Source organism: Misgurnus anguillicaudatus, chromosome 10 (genome assembly GCF_027580225.2).
Source record: "Misgurnus anguillicaudatus chromosome 10, ASM2758022v2, whole genome shotgun sequence".
NCBI lineage: Eukaryota > Metazoa > Chordata > Actinopteri > Cypriniformes > Cobitidae > Misgurnus > Misgurnus anguillicaudatus.
The window spans coordinates 11,511,073-11,528,433 of NC_073346.2; the positions used below are offsets into that span (position 1 = coordinate 11,511,073).

Genomic DNA, 17,361 nt, shown 5'->3' on the forward strand with positions numbered 1-17,361 from the left:
GTTAACCCATGTGACCAGCAGTACAAACTAGGCTCCGCCCATCTGTTTCTCTCTGCCCCAGTCTCTGCCTATTTGGAAATCTACCTTCTGTGCAAGAAACTATTTCCACCCTACAGAATGTCTGAGAGTATACTCAACCCCAGCACATTTATGTTCTTAATTTATGGTTTGATTTCGCACGTGCGTTTCACATTATAAAGCGATGTACATCACTTGAAAACTACCCGTCACTTTTAATCAGGCGTTTTCGACGGGCAGCTGGGGTCCTTTCCTTGGGGTCCTCAGTCAACATGCTGCGGAACGTTTGTATGTGCGTTGATATGATGAGTACGTTTTGGTCACACGTTTTGATAATTGTGACGAATTAAGGTGAATGTTTACGGTTTTGCTGACATTATCGAGGTTATACCATGATGCCGGGAGAGACTCAGTCAAAAGTCGCAGAAATCGCCTCTGATGCGACTTCTGGCACTTGTCAAAACTGCACTGTTTTAAATCAGGTGAGAAGTTTAGTCTGAAATCAGAATCTAACGTTACAATCTTGTTTTAGTTTTTGCAGTGATTATGACCCTGCTGTGACATTAGAGTTAATATTGAATCATTTAATATCCAGCGATAATCTTTAACAACAACAAAACGTTTATATGCACGAATAAAGTTAACGTTACTTGATTAATGTTTTGACCTGTCTGTCTCAGCCACTGTTTTTAATGTACAGTCAGTACAAACAACGCTTATCGTTTAAAACCTGTTGTGTTATCACAGAACTAAGTAATATATTTAGATTTTAGATATTTTCCCACCAGAAATGTTGATGTTTTTCTAGTTCCTTACCAGCAACTTAAATATTGCATCATATGTCATTGTATGTAACTTATGTGGTCACAGTCAACTTACATTTACATTTGATTTGGTGGACCATTATATCCAAAATGATTTAACAGTTTTTTCTTCTAGCGCAACATTATGCCAGTTAAGATACAGAAAGCTACAGTAAGATTTCTGAAAGTTGGGATAACATTCAAAGTCTTGTTTAAGACGTTGTCCTGTTTATTGAATCGGCTGTTGATAAATATTTCTGATGCCATGTCTACTTGTTTTCAGAGCTTGGATGAATATGTTGCTGCTTTGATAACGCTTAAGCAGAAGATCATTGACACAGAGTAAGTGATTTGTTTTTAATTTTTACATACCCGACTGTCAGGGCATGCATTTTATTACTGCAGGTAAAATAAGTATTGAACACATCCCCAATTTTTTTGTTGGTAACACCCCATGTACTCAATACATGGAAAGAAATCAAACCATACATGTCCGTAAAAGTTATGTGTAATTATGTAAAACGACACAGGCAAAAGTATTGAACCCCTGAAGAAAAGGAGGTGAAAAAGGCATAGAAACCCTAGACAGTAGGTTATAATCAGTAGTGATAGGCCAATATATTTGTCCCTGCAATATACATCAGCCAATATTTTGATTTTTTATTATCACCATTGGACGATGAAAACCTTTTTAATCGGCCAGTAAATTTCTCTATTTCTTAAATTTGTTGTTTGTAATGAAAAGACAGTGTCACTCAATGTAATGCCAACATCTGACAGGCAGTAAAATTACACATTTTTATTATAAACTTTTTAACATTACGTTATGTTGTGTCACACTGTCACACAACCCCACACTAGTTCAACACACTTATTCAAACAGTACCGTGAGATGTCAGATCCACATTAATTATGCTTTGTAAAGATGTTTTATAAATACAGTACTTTAAGTACTTTAAAGGGTATATTTATAAATTTTATGCATAACGTATGTTTGTTTAGTTTCACCAATTTCTTTGTTTGTCTCTAATTTACTGTAATAACATTTGTGTTTATTCGGCCTCGTGTCAGCCATACATCTTTCTTAATATCGGCATCGGATATAAAATAACCCTTATCGGTCGATCGCTAATAATCAGGTAAATAATAACTCAATGGTTACAGAAAAAAATAAAGCTGTTATAATGACCCATACAATCACCTGACTTCCAATTGAAAATCCATGGAAAGAACTAAAGATCAGAGTTCATAGAAAATGCAGACAGAACCTTCTTTAAGCTTTCATTACCAACAAAGGTTTTTGTACAAAGTATTAAATGCATTTCAGTGTGTTCAATACTTTTTCCTGTGTCATATTACATAATTACACACAACTTAGTTTATAAACATCTATGGTTTGATTTGATTGCATGGGTTATTACCAACTTCTGGTGAAAATTTCATGTCAATAGCACCTTTAGAAATGTGTTAACTCAGGAAAAAGTGTGGTGTGTTCAATCAGTAAATATAATGAAAAGTGATTTTCAAATTTTGTTGTACGTATGTTAAGTAGTTTGGGTTGAATTAATTGTAGATGTTTAGTACTTTGGGTTCACTCTACCAGTATTTAAAGTTATACTATTGCTTTAACAATGCAACACAAAAACTTTTTAATGTGCGTATTAACCTTTTCACATTGTTATTTCAGCCGTCTTTTGAGTGAATACAAAGAGAAGTGCGATGATATCCTTTTAAACCTTGTCGAACTGTTTGGTTTTGGGTTTGGTGGATGTTTGAATTAAATATCTGCCACCTGTTATTTTACTTGTCATTTTATTTGGGTTTACTGCTGTATTCATTGATCGGATCTCATGCAGACAACACTTTAAATGAGATTCTGGGTATTTGTGGATGGACAATTAAGATTTTCTACCTGCAAAGTTTTACATTTTTTATTATTATTATGGATTCATACATGTTTGCCTTGACACAAAATTACAGCTTCAAAAATCACAGAGGTAAGACTTATGATCCACTTTAACCACATAACATGCAATTACATGCAATTACAGAGTTCCTTCCATAGGCGGAGCCATAATGTTTGTTAATGTTGTTGTGTTTATCTCAGAGAAAGCAGCAAACTGCACAGACAACTGGATGAGGTGCTTATGAAGCTGGAGCCTTTAGAGAAACAAACAGCAGAGTATGAACATACAAAGACTGAGCTGGAGAAAACAAAGGCTGTGTTTAAACATACTGCAGAGTGATGCATTGTGGGATAGTAAAGCTGATCATTGGAAGCATGTAAGTCTATTTTTTTTTCTTTCTTAATTTTATTTTATTTTAACAGGCTGATTTGAGATGTTATCAACAAAAGTGTGAGGATGTGGAGAAACTGCGAGCTGACAACGCTCAGACCCTCTCGCTGAAAGACAACGCTGTTGTAATCTCAATGTGCTGCTGTTGTGATGTTACTCTCTGCTCAAATTATTTCTTTCTTATTTATTCCCAGGAAAGAAAAAGCTGAAGAATCCTTGAGGAAAGCAGAGGGTATGTATAACATTTCTTTTAGTTACAGAACAGGCCTTAAGTAATTTTTTGAAAAGGTCAGCACTATTTCTGTGATATATATATTATGTGCTGCTGTGCCCATCTCTTTTCCCAGACACGGTGCAGAGGCAGAATCTGGAAAACGAGACGCTCAGAGCTCAGCAGAAAAAATTAGAGGAGGATCTGCAAAAAACTCAGGTTAGTGATGTGATTAAAATTTTGATTAATCAAAAAAAAAACTGCATGAGTAACTTTCAGGTCCAAAAGTAGCAATGTTTTATAATCTTTAAGTGCCTCGGTTTGGAGTTTATCTATCAATTCATCATTATCCAGGATCTTGAGCAGCTTGTCCTTAAACACAATGTTCTGCTCTAGATCTGACAAACTGCAACTGCATAAAACTATTGAGAAATAATGTTGTTTCCATTATTCAATGTCATGCGACTAAATCATAATTTTGTTGTCTTGCAAAGTAATTTCAAAAACCAAAGCAATGAAAGTGTTGAATTTCATATAGACTAGCATGCGGATTTCATCAAAATACAGCGAGAGCGACTTGAAAGCATATAGAGTGCAGTTGACTCCCGAATCACTCTCGTGGTATTTTGATGTCATGCGCTTGCCGGTTCTTGTGATGGCACATGAAGTTGAACATATCTTTTCTGTCTTGTCCTCCAACCAAACATGCCACGCCATATTTAAAGAATGGTCATGTGACTTTGACGCACGTCAGGTGACATGTAAATGCAAAAAAACCTTTCCATCAGAGTTTTACAATATATTCCTTTTTCAGTTTGCCTGAAAAACCACATTTGCCACCTGAGCCTAAAACTCTTCTTTTTTTTTTTTACTATACATGTGAGTTTATGTGAAATAGCTGTATTTCCATTGGGCGCATTGTCACTTTTTTGCACCGTTCAAAGGGTAATGAAAACGCACACGCTACAGTCTTTATATTGGTTTTAACAGTAGTTTAGAGATTGAATACCATCAAAGTTGTATTGACAGTAAGAGTGTGCAAAACTATATATTTACAAAATTTACTAGTAATCTTATTGGTCTTTATTACTGACTTCTGATTGCCGCCTTCTGGAAAATGAATGCGTTTAATATACAGCGTGGAAAATAAGTATTTGACACATCAGCATTTTTATCAGTAAGGGTATTTCTAAGTGGGCTATTTCCACACAAAATTTCCACCAGATGTTGCCATCAAGCCAAATATTGAACTTTACAAAGAAATTAGAACATTTAAGTATACAAGTTGAGTCATAATAAATAAAGTGAAATGACACTTTATCTGATGTGTCAAAAACGTATTTTCCCCGCTGTATATATTAGCAGGATTGTTTTTCTATCCATAATCTCTTGTTTTGACTGAATTGTTTCAATACGATTTTAATTCTTTTACTTTATTTACTGCATACAGGATTCCCTGGATGAATACCTGCAGATTGCTGAGGAGGTCGAGAATCTGAAGCTGGAAAATGCCAAGACACTGATTTTGTAAGTACAACCGAATCTATCACAGTCAAAATAAAGAACAAGCAGAGTATGTGTCCCAGTTGGTGATGTGTTTAATGTGTTTTTTTTATTGCTTTCAGGAAAGGAAACATAGAGAATGAACTTTTGGTGCTAAAAGGTCTGTATTACTGTTTAATAATGTAACCGTATAAATTACATATTTACTATGTTTTAGTCTACATTTACATAACAACAATATACTTAAAACAAAAGTTATTCCTTTGTGACAGCATTATCAAACTGATTCCCGTTCACACATCTGTGAAAAACATGTGTATTATAGCCAGTAGTTGGTGATGTAGCACAGCCTGTGAACACGTAATTCATATGCGTGCGACTCACAGTTATCACATATTTGCGTTTCTGTAGTTTACACAAGGACAATATTGATATTGTTTTAAAGAACTGTTGTTTACAGTTTGACTTTAAAGGCCCCCAAAAATGCTGTTGTCATCTAAATGATTGCCCAAAAGATGTAAAAGTTTTTTAAATCATAAAGGAATGACCTTTATGACTGTCATCATTTACTCATTCTTATGTTGTTACAAACCTGTATACATTTCTTTGGTTGGATGAACATGGAGGAAGATATTTTCCTTTGTGTTCATGAGAAACATTTTTTTACAGGTTTGTAACAACATAAGATTTTTTCATTTTTGGGTGAACTATCCCTTTAATGGAGAGCATTGGTTCCCCAGGAACAACAATGAGAACCATTGGCCTACAGTACACCGCTGTCCAGCTAATTTGATGCTGTGTGTAGTTTATATATAGTGATTGTTTTATTTCTCTGGTTATATTTTTACACAGAGACAAGGGCTCAACAGAGCAATGAAATATTGGACCTAAAAAGTGAGAAAACAAGGCTTGAAGAAATTCTGCACACAACACAGGTGAATTTTCTGTCTCCGTTTATTTTCAGTGTTTGTTCCTATACAAAATAAAGTTAAATAAAGCACAACCCAGCAACTGAATATTGTAAGAGCTATTATTATTGATATCACTGGTAATTATTTGTTTTCTCCCTGTCTTTAGCAAAGGCTGAACACACTTGAGAAGGAGTTTAACAAAGGTACAAGTTGCCTGTTGACACATTGTAACTTGAGTATATTAGCTTTATCCATTATGTCATCATTTTCAGTCATTAAATAATAAATAAACTATTTTTATCTTAGAGAAACGGAGTACATCTTCTCAAACAGATGCTGAGCTGCATATCGACAAAGGTAATGTTTTTATTTTGCTAACACTGATTACGTCAATAGATAAAAGGATATATTCACAAATGCACTATTTAGATGCACGAAAAGCAATGTGACGAGGACATTTGCTGGTTAGCTGCTGTAAATGCAACAATGTTTAAACGTTCAGAGCATGTAAACAATTGCAATAAAAAATAGTTTTAATCAAAGCATAGCTATAACTTTAAATCCCCCCAATTTGAGCGTGGAGATAAAAAGGGATGTGCATCTTCAAATAAAAAAAACCCTCATTATTTTGTCTATTATTATCTTGTTCTCTTTTTAAAAGACACTTTTTGCTGAAATGTTTGGAGTTGTGAATGTTAAATAAAAAAAAGTTAAACTCATTTAAAAATATATAAATAATAATGCAATACAGTATGAATTTTATATTTAAAAACATAAAAAAGGTAAATGTTTTACTTAGGGTTGTCAAAAGATTATTGCGATTAATCGCATACAAAATAAAAGTTTTTTGCATAATTTTTGTGTGTGTATATATATGAAGAGTTTGGTTCCAAAACGCTATAAATCCATTTTGACAAATTTTGGTAAAATCGTGTTTTCTATACCAAGAAAGTGATGAGATGAAAACCACTATTTTCTGTTACAAACTTTCACATAGCATCTTTAGGTTATAAAAACATAAATATTCAAATCCATAACTTGATTTTCAAAGATTTATTATAAAAACTGATTATTTTTTCCACAAAATGCAATAAATCCATTACAAGTTTTTATTCAAAATGCTAGAAATCTATTGAATCAATAGCCTAATTCCTCGTTTTGGAACCAAACTCTTCATATATATAACATAAATATATAAATATAAATATAAATATATATATATATATTTGTTGATATATTTGTGTTATAAATATAAATAAAAAATATACCTAAATAACATTTTCCTTAAATTCATACATGTATGTATGTGTGTATTTATATATACATAATGTAAACACACAGTACACACACACATCTTATGCAAACACAAACTTTTATTTTGTATGTGATTAATTTGTTGACAGCCCTAGTCTTACTCCCAAACACTACAATAATAAAGCCACAAGACTCAACTAGTTTTGATTCAAATTTCAAGTTAAAAGCAAAAACAATGCGGATTCTGTCTGTCGCACCTTTAGTGGTCTTATTAACAACGGCCTCTAGGTGTCAACGGTTTACTGCATACTCTTGTCACAAATTAATGAATTACTGTTACTGCATTATTATTCATACAAAAAGGTTTTGAAATATGAAAAAGACATTCTAAGAGCTTTTGAAGATTTATAGATTTATTTTAAAGGATATTAGAATTATGAATATATAATAATTAATATGTATTCTGGGTTCAGTGACATTTTAGAAAATTACTTTTATGACATTATTCTTTTTGCAAAACGGTGTAGGTTTAGAAATTAAAAGACATTATTGTTTTTAAATGTGTAATGCCAAATGTTCCACATGTGGGAAATGTTATCGTTATCGTCCGGAGGTGTGAACGCTAATATAGTTAACGTTATGGTTATCATTAAGTGTTAACGACCTTTCAATGTTTACTTTTCAGGTAAAGTCAGAAAGCTTCTGGAGGAACTCTGGCGTTGTGTGGAACCTTCATCACAAACCAATGAACTGTTGCTTCTCAATGGTAATCCTTCTCGAATTTAGCGATCAAATAGTCTTCATTAAATAATTGTGTTAAAGTGGCAACTGATTTTTGTTCATCAGGAGAGCCTACACTTTTGAAAACCCAACCTAACAGAACACCACCCCAACAAATGCTTACCAGTCCTTTGAGGGAACCTTCACCACAAACCAACAAACAGTTGCTTCTCAATGGTAATCTTTTTCAAATTCATTGATTTTGAGATTCTTTATTGAAGTCTATTTAGTATCAAGTTCCCCAGCTTAATTTTGTTAAAGTTGCAACTTATTGTTCTTTATCAGAAGTTCCTTCACCTTTGAAAATCCAACTTAACAGAACACCACCCCAACAAGTGCTTACCAGTCCTTTAAGGGAACCTTCCTTACAAACCAACGAGCAGTTGCTTCTCAATGGTAGTCCTTTTCGAATTCATTGATCTGATATTTTTTATTGTAGTCTATTCAGAATCAGTATCAATCCCAAGCTTACTTGTATTAAAGTGGCAACTTATTTTTCTTCATCAGAAGAACCTGCACTTTTGAAAACCCAACTTAAAAGAACACCACCCCAACAAATGCTTACCAGTCCTTCAAGAACACAGGATCCCTGCTCATCTCCATGGAAACCCAGTCCAGAAACTCACTCACTGTCTTCAAACCTGGGGGCATCTCCAGAGATCATCAGCCCTAAATCATCACCTCAGAAGAACCTCATCAAGCCCAATAAAAAACAGCACTCCAGTACACGAAGTAGAAAGAGGAAAATAAGATCGGATGCGCTTGAACATGTGGACCACCAGACAAATGAAGTGGATGAATCCTCACAGAAAGAAATAAACAACAAAGACTTATTATGTGAAGATTATGACACAGATTTTGAAGAAATTACAGAGTTGTTCAGACCTTTGCCTGATGTTTTATCACCTTTACAAAGCCCTTTAACGGAATTGGTAAGTCAACAATTACGATAATTACATGAATATTCTGTTGCATGAGGCAATGAAGTAATTCATTCCAGGTTTAAGTGTTTGCATGTTAATGATTTGGAATTTATTGTAAGGAGAACTTAAAGGGTAAAATGGGCGGTTTTGAAAAATGCTAACTTTAGCTAGCATTGAAATCACAATTCCACCCTCCATTCAAATGATCATTCGAAGCCGTGTACATCATGTTTCATTCACAAGTGAGAAAACTTTGCAGTACAAAGCAAATAACATTACTACATTACTGAACATAAACATTCGAATTGAAAGCACTGATGACTTAGGAAGTTTGTGCGAACCCGGTGGTCAGTGGTATACAAAAACACATTTACCCCATTCACACAGACCTTTGGTCACAGAAAATTGCCAGACAAGCTTCTGTGTGTACGCAAACACGTCCCGTAAAGCTTCTGGGATCGTTACCGGAAAGAGGACCTTGTAAGATACCCGGAAAACCCTCTGTGTGAACAAGAAGCCGAAACAATGTTGTAATGGGTGTGTCGTTATCAAAAACAAAAGTTATGGTTCAGCTCTTTAAAATGAGGGATTTACATGCAGATCAACATTCATGACAGGAAATGTCAGCAAACTGGACTGAAGCAGATATCAGGTAAGTTAGCTCGTCACTTAACGCGCTGAAGCGGAGATCATTCAGCAGCATAAAAGAATATCGCGTGACGTGCTCATTTGAGCTTATAATAAACAAAAATGCCTGCGGGCAATAAAACAAGATATATGGTTCTGCTCCTCAAAACAGCGGTTAAAATGCATATTAACAATCACAATGAGAAATGTCTGAAAACTGGATTAAAGCAGAGATCAGGGAGCTCGTCAAATATCAACTCAGAAGCTGAGATCATTCACCAGCATAGAACTGCGCACGTCACGCACTCCTTTATAGTCTTATCATAAACAAAAATGCACCCGAGCATTTTTGGGAGTACTTCGACTCGCCTGAAAAGTACGCTCCCCTTCTCACTCTCATAATGGAAGAGGGAGGGTGTTACTGCGCCGAGTCGAAGTACTTCCAAAGATGTGTTTGGTCACTTCTAACTTTATCTCTAAATGGTACCATTGAATGAATGGGGCTAAGCTAAATGCTATCGAAGCGTCGCAGCGCGCTCCAGCGCTTACGTGCACGCACACAGATGATAGAGGGATGTATCAACAATTCTTAGTTAAGGTAATAACATATTTTAATATTGAAAATGAGTAGACTATTCCTTTAACAGAGGAGGTTGGCACTGATGTATTTTAAGATATTTCAGTACAAGAAGTGTTTGCAGTTTGGACAGCTCTTACATTTATTTTAGTCTAGGACTAGTCTAATTCCTGTCCGGGAAACTGCCCCATTACTATTGTGAAACTATAAGTTATTATCACAACGGAAACTTGTGGAAACAAATGAATATGAATGTTCTTTTTCATTTAGGTTTGCTCAAATGATGACCAACCTGTTTTGGATATTTTGGAGGAAGATCAACTGGAAACACTATCAAATTTGAATATTCTTAATAACACAACATGTACAGATACCGAACATCAGAAGTCAAAAGAAGTGGAAACCGCTTCCATTTGTGAGTCTTCATTGAATCATCTGAATACAGAATCTGTTGATAATCTGGACTTGGAAAACGCATCATTTGACAGCCAGTGCATGGAGGTAGAGGATATGTCTGAAGTAAAGCAAAGCCTTGTGGGTGACACCCAAAATCCAGCTGCACAGCCGTCTGTAGAAAATGTGGACACAGTGGAAAGTTCCTTAGAAGAAGATCCCAAACAAGCTGTGGAAGAGGATTTGCTTGTGAATCAAAACTTGGATGCAACACAGTCTGAGGCTACAAAAGTCCCCAATATTGCTGTGAACTCACTGGAAACCTTAAATTCGCAACCGTGTGTGGACCCTGATCCCATATCCACCAATTGTGTTGAATCTGCAGATTACAATCATTCTCAGATGCAATCATTGAAGTCAAATGAAAACAGTGTTACAACACTTGATGTAAACTGTAGTAGGTTAGATGGCCCTGAAAATAAGGAATTAAAACCTCCTGTACACCTTGAGTTAAGGATGGTAACCGATATATCAACCCATGACATTCAGACCAACACCTTAACAAGTGCGCTTATTGAACATCAGAAAAGTTCACATGATAATGATGTTTCCTCTTTGAAATCTTCAAAAGATGTAGAATCATCATCAGAAGATGAAGGGCACTTTGGTTTGAAGAGAAAGGTTAGGCGGGTTCGCTCAAGGTCCGAGGTAAGGATCTCCTTGGAAGAGCTGGACAATGTCTCCGAGACATTGCATTGTTCCTCTGCAAATCATCTTTCCAAGGATGAGCTTTCTGAAAACACGGCCAAGTCTTACTCTGGTCTTTCCATAGAAGACATGGAGCCTGATGATGAACGAGAAGCTAAGCCATCAGACATTGAATCTGAAACTGCCACCGAGGATACGCAAGACGTAGACGATTCGAAGAACCTGAGAAAAACGTCACCGCAGATGAATGACAGATCTCCCCAACAAAATGAGATGTTAATCGATGACCTAAGCTCTGGGATAGAAAGTTTAGACGGTAATGTTTACAACAACAGTATAGCATCAGGAGACTCTGCAGTGGATTGTCCTGAGGGTACCGGCACATCAAGCCACCTTAGCTTAGATGCAGGAAACTCTGAAAATGAAGAAAAGGTTTCAGATCCCAACACAAAAGCTCACGTTACACCAACCCCATGTTTGTCCCGGGTTCGGACGGAAATGGGTCCACCACTACCTCCAGTTGTTATGCCACTGACTGCTACTCCTCCAAGATTTGTAAAACATCACACACCAACAAAGCCTACTCCATCAAGATTAGCAACTGATGGACCAAAATCTCCAAAGAAGCCAACATCAGTGCCTGTTATTGATTCAGCTCTTCCAGATGCATCAAAAATGTCTCCTTGTTTGGCTACTCCATCGCCATCTCGTGGAGTTCCTTCCTCGCCATTGCAGTTTGGATCAGCTACTCCAAAACATGCCGTTCCGGTCCCAGGAAGACTCCCATCGTCTGCAATATCCTCCTCACCTCCTGCTGCTTCTCCTCAGGAAAATTCAATGCAAATGCTGGACAGTATGTATCCTGAGCTCTCGGCACGAGCCCGCACTTTAAACATCCTCCGGGGAAACGTTAACCTGAACAGAGCTGGCAATGAGAATGGTGCTTCCCCTACATCCATTAGCCAGATATCGGGAAACAAAAGCATCAGTTCCTCATCCACTGCCTTTACTAAAACTGAGCAAAAACCAAAAAGGACGGGTGTGAACATGCTTTTGCCAAAGAGTGCTAAAAGACTCCGACTGGACAACTGTTCACCCGCTCCTGCGATGGTTTCTCCTGCAGAACAAGTAATGGATCATCAACCACTGGGTGTCATCAAAACAGACTCCTCTAAATCTCCTCAAGACATACAAAGCAATCGAACAAATCTGAAAGTAGAAGAAAAACCGGACACCAAGAAAGATGGCAAGCAGATCCAAATCTCAGAAGCACTGGCCAAAATAGCAGCCACCTGTTTCGAAGTGTTGCCTGTTGTTAAGAGCCACGTGTTTCTGGGGAGAATATCTCAGCAGCCCATATTGATAGATGAAGAAAAGGCTGTGATCGCTGATTTCTGTGTATGTCAGGTAAGCACCTCTGCTCTGCACAATAAAGATGTTCTTGTTAATCCCGTAAGGATGTAAATGCACATCTTGACTTTTTTTACTCTGCTTTCTCAGTCGTCAGCAGAAGACCTCATGTCTGCCATCTTGACGAAACTGAAGACGGAAAGAAGCATTTTGAATTGCGCAAATATGCAAGCTCTCTGTAGAGTCTACACAGGTTTATGTCGCCAGATCGGGGACTATCAGAAAGCTCATGCTTTGGCCTACAGCATTCTCAAAGAGGGTGAGCGACTCATTTCATGTTTTTTTAACATATCTGCATTTAAAATACATTCGTTTCTCTGCCGGTATTTTGCACTAAGTCCGTGTGAAGTCTGATATTGAATGTGTTTTCAGTTTGTCACACCACAGCAAAATGTGAGAGTGCCCACCCAGCCAAACTTGAATGATGAAAAATGACAAGTAAATAAAATAAGTTCAAAATCTTAAAAAAACAGGCTGGATTTTCTGCTCTCAAACCCTGTAGGCGTGTTCGCTGTCATCGCTGAAATCACGCCCACTCGCAGGAAAGCTGTCGTCTCTCTCAACTTTTAAATACCGCTGCATCCTAAATGAATTCCTTGCGAATGTGTTGGGCCGGGGCCATTCGCAGTGGCTCTGGTGCATCATCAAGCAGCCCTTTTAACCCCCACCCAAATAATCCTGAGCTCTCACTGCAAAAAATTATTTTCAAGAAAAAAACTCTTAGTATATTTGTCTTGTTTTCAGTAAAAATATCAAAAAAATTCTTAAAGTAAGATGCTTTTTCTTGATGAGGAAAACGACCCCAGAAAATAAGTCTAGTTTTTAGACCAAAAATATCAAATGTAAGCGATTTTGTGCATAAAACAAGCAAAACATTTGCCAATGGGGTAAGCAATTTTTTTCTTAAATTTTTCTTGAATTTAGTTTTTAAGAAAAAAAATCAAGATTTTTTTCTTACCCCATTGGCAGATGTTTTTGCTTGTTTTATACACAAAATCACTTATATTTGATATTTTTGGTCTAAAAACTCCACTTAACATCCACAGCATCTTAATTTAAGAATTTTTGGATGTTTTTACTGAAAACAAGACAAAAATACAAAAAAAATTTGCAGTGCTGAAATGAGGGAAACTGTTTGACTGTGTAACTTCACAATTCAGTTATATGTAGTTCGCAGTCTTTTTAATGTATTGCTAAAAATATGCAACAGGTACAAACCCCAAAGTAAACCATTACGCGAGTTATCGTCTCCAACATAAATCTGTTTTCTTGTACTACAACAAACACACGGATTGTAGGCAACAGTTTACTTCCTGGGATTAGTGATGTAGACAAGACCGACATTATCATAATTCATCCCGCTTGGACTCAGAGCCTGTAAATTAAGTCCTGTTAGCACAGCATTGTGAGCGAATCTTTCAAACATGGTAAGGAGCGTCACATTTCCAGCTGACGTCAGAGGTATTCAGGCCAATCACAACGTACAAATTAGCTGGCCAATCAGGGACACAACGCTTTTCAAATCCATGCGTTTCAGGAAGAGAGTGAAATCTAGAGCTTCAAAAATGTACGGTATGTGGAAATAATGTGTTTTTTAACCATAAACCACGCAAACACATTGTATTATACCAAATACACAAAATAACATTGTTTTTTAGAAATTGAACAGGTGCACTTTAAGGTTTTTGAGTTTTCTTATGCAAATGCCTACGTATGCATTGGACACATGCAATACTTATCCTGGCAATATACAGGGGTACGTAAGGATCTTTGTACTCTTTCAAGGTACAGTTGAGGGTACTTCCTTACCTCTTCATACAATCTTTTATATATGACCTCCATTGTTGGTGCAGCTTGCGCACGTTTTGGTTAGTTTTATGCATTTTTCATGGACTACTTTGTGAATCGCTGCCCCCAGGGCACCGTTGCCACCTTGTGGATCAATTAAATACTGGAAGACAATTAACGACCTGCTCGTACAAAGTATGTGCGGTTAAGGACCGGTAACACTAGACTTTAAGCATGCAAATATTTTTTGGAAGTTACTGTGAAAATGGGTGGGGAGTGCTTAGTCAATTTAAGTTCTTTGGCTTCGTCCATTTCTACTAGTCATGATACATAATGACTTTTACAGATTTTACTAGACTTTGGTAAGCAGTGAAATATCTGCATAAGCTTGCGATTTCAGTTTGATGCATTCGCATGCGTATGAATGGAAGTCAATGGAATGAAAGTGTAATGTTACCGACATTTTATAAAAGTCCACCGGTGCGTGCGTACTAATCTGATGGCGAAATCTTCGTCACGCTTATATGTAAAAAGTCATCTATACCAAGGTCTTTAGATGCCATTTTTTTAAGACGAGGTTTCCCTCCACGTTGATTTTGTTGTTGTTGATAACGTCCTCCTTTACTTTCAGATTTTCCTGATGCCTGTAAGTTAATCTTGTTCATGGTCACAACATGGCCAAGTGTGCTCTTCCACGACACCTCCTTGTGCAGAGCCATCCAAACTGTGGCCAAGCTAAAAGCAGAAGGAGAAATTTTGGAGTACCTTACTAAATATCTGCATTGGGATAAGGTATGCCGTCCCCATAGCTTATTTATTCAGCATAATATGTACAAAAATGTAGTTTTTATGTGATAGTAACATTTAAAGATTTGTAACCGTTGTCTTTCTTTCCTAGAGCCCCCCACATGATATTTCTAAAATGGTCACCAGTACATTAAAAGCACTTCGGGAGGATAAAGAGTTGACATTTCAGAAGCATCAGCGTCACGGCCATGATCTTTGCCCTGCTGCGTGGGAATACATATACACATTGGATCTTCTATGTACACACATGAAGTGGAAGTGGACGCATGACGTTGTTATTGGGTATGATTTATCTACCTCACACACAATGCAGAGCCATTTAGTGTCCAAATGAAATATAATTCATATATTAATCATCATTGTATGTTTTGAAATGCTATAGCAAAGAGCTCTGGCCCATCATGAATGCATGGGTAACACAGCAGAGGCCTCTGCAAACCCCAATCCGGGATGTTTCTGTAGCAGCTGTTCTGAGAATAATTGGTAAGTTGCTGAATTTTCACATTTTTAATAAAGTAAACCTCTAAATTATTGTTCTTTCTATTTCACACTTAATTTAAAAAGCTTTTAATCAACATCCAATGTATTTTGCAACCTCTTTTTTTGTTGCACACATGGTGCAGTGGTTGCATGCTCATGATACATAACTGCTATAGCGTTACTGACATGCAGGTTTAAAGGCGGGGTGTTTGTTTAGATAATTTTAAATGTCAACATTAGCTTTCAGAGATCATGCACCCTGCCTTTAAGTCCAGACCAATAAAAAATCACTTTCCAAAAAAAAAAGACCACAGATTAAAAAGAGATTCAAGAACTCATTGTATTTTCATCTTTTGCATATGTTTTTCTTCTTTGCCAGGACGACTTGGTCAGCTAGGGATAAAGCAGAGGTTGTTCAAATCAGTGCAGAATGTTGCAAAAGCCATAAACCTCTTTGGCAAACATGGGATTACAGAAGGTATTTAACTTGTACTAATAAATATTCAAATTTAATACTGTAACTTAAAGACATTTAGTTTAATGCCAAATGAAAGTTTATAACTATCAGATGTATTAGATATGTTGATGTCTCGGTCACTATGCAGTGCATAAATTGATGAACCTACAACAATGGGGTTAGTGGTTCAAACCCTTAACCACAACACAACCACTAACCAGTTGTTATATGATTGTAGGTGTGCCCGATGAGGTGCAGTTATCCGCTGTCTATGCAATTTATGACCTGGCGCCCTGTAACCCCAAAGAGGCCCTGGAGGCTTTGGCATCATGGCGGAGCGAGACCTCACAACAGGTTCCCTCTGCTGTGACCAGCTGCATAACTCAAATCGGGTCTCTCTGCCGTCAGATCAAGTCTTGAAACTGTATTTTTAACTTTGCACATGCTGTTGCATTTCTTTTTATATAAAAATGGATCAATATCCTAAAAATGTGAATGAGCCATAATATGCTGTAGAAATTGGAAAGGAAATAATGCCATTCTTGTACATTGTGTATATTATACATGTAGATTAAAGATATTACGTTTATACCATAAAGATCATTTGTAATGAACTTCAAATGTGGTTGTGCATTTACATTTATGCTTCCGCTTTTATCCAAAGCAACTTACAATATATTACAAGGTATACAGTTTTTGTCAGTATGTGTGTTCCCTGGGTTCAAACCATGAACTTTTGTGCTGCTAATGCAATGCTTTACCACCAAGCTACAATTCTTATTTTGAATTTATCTGAATAATTATTTAGAAATACTTTAAGACGTATGATTTATTTTAGCTACAAAAATTGACAGTCCATTTTGAAACTAATCTTGATCTGATAATTGGTGTTCAAAATATAGTCTTTTGTCTATTTATATTAATAGATGCAGTTGCCAAAAGAAAGGTTCTTGTAAATAAGGGAACCTTTCCTATGTTTTTTGTGACCGTTGATAAAGTAAACCTGGTAATCTAATGAGAAAACAACTTGTTAATTTGTAGAAAAGTAGAATAATTAATTGACTAATTAAAGTATACATCCTATCTCAGCTGGCACACGGCCGACCTTCAAAGTTAAAATTTGGTTGAAATAATGTCAGTTGTTTGTTAACAGTTCATGCTAAACGGTTGGAAAGGTTATTAAATGCTTAAAAATCAATGTTGAAATTTGTTTGAAATAATGTCAGTTGGTTGTACAACGTTGAAACAACAGTTAATGCTAAACGGTTGGAAAAGGTTATTAAATGCTTAAAAATCAATGTTGAAATTTGGTTGAAATAATGTCAGATGTTTGTTCAACATTGAAACAACAGTTAATGCTAAACAGGGGAAAAGGTTATTAAATGCTTAAAAATCAATGTTGAAATTTGGTTGA

The 17,361-nt window shown here is 36.3% G+C and overlaps 1 protein-coding gene across 3 annotated transcripts; it reads left to right on the forward strand.

Moving 5' to 3' along the window:
- The first annotated feature begins 133 nt into the window (after positions 1-133).
- Positions 134-16,561, forward strand: ice1 (KIAA0947-like (H. sapiens)). 3 transcript variants are annotated; one of them, XM_073871866.1, is made up of 25 exons: positions 134-500; positions 958-993; positions 1,105-1,163; positions 2,509-2,543; positions 2,800-2,818; positions 2,929-3,040; positions 3,151-3,227; positions 3,313-3,350; positions 3,466-3,548; positions 4,780-4,856; positions 4,955-4,992; positions 5,685-5,767; positions 5,910-5,946; positions 6,050-6,100; positions 7,683-7,763; positions 7,844-7,954; positions 8,063-8,173; positions 8,288-8,709; positions 10,175-12,412; positions 12,506-12,674; positions 14,835-14,995; positions 15,102-15,292; positions 15,393-15,493; positions 15,870-15,968; positions 16,186-16,561. In XM_073871866.1, exons 1-25 carry the CDS (start codon positions 411-413, stop codon positions 16,365-16,367), a joined length of 4,701 nt encoding a protein of 1,566 aa, XP_073727967.1. In that variant the 5' UTR covers positions 134-410; the 3' UTR covers positions 16,368-16,561. The 3 variants fall into 3 exon arrangements, with proteins under 3 accessions (XP_073727967.1, XP_055065422.2, XP_055065423.2); XM_055209447.2 differs by having other exon boundaries at positions 136-500; positions 8,285-8,709; XM_055209448.2 differs by lacking the exon at positions 958-993 and having other exon boundaries at positions 139-500; positions 8,285-8,709.
- Positions 16,562-17,361: the final 800 nt, after the last annotated feature.

Coding starts and splice junctions, on each gene's coding strand:
- ice1 (XM_055209447.2), top strand. CDS start 411: ATGATGCCGGGAGAGACTCAGTCAAAAGTCGCAGAAATCGCCTCTGAT. Junction 7,955..8,062: donor CAAACAGTTGCTTCTCAATG/GTAATCTTTTTC, acceptor GTTCTTTATCAG/AAGTTCCTTCACCTTTGAAA. Junction 15,969..16,185: donor CAAACATGGGATTACAGAAG/GTATTTAACTTG, acceptor ATATGATTGTAG/GTGTGCCCGATGAGGTGCAG.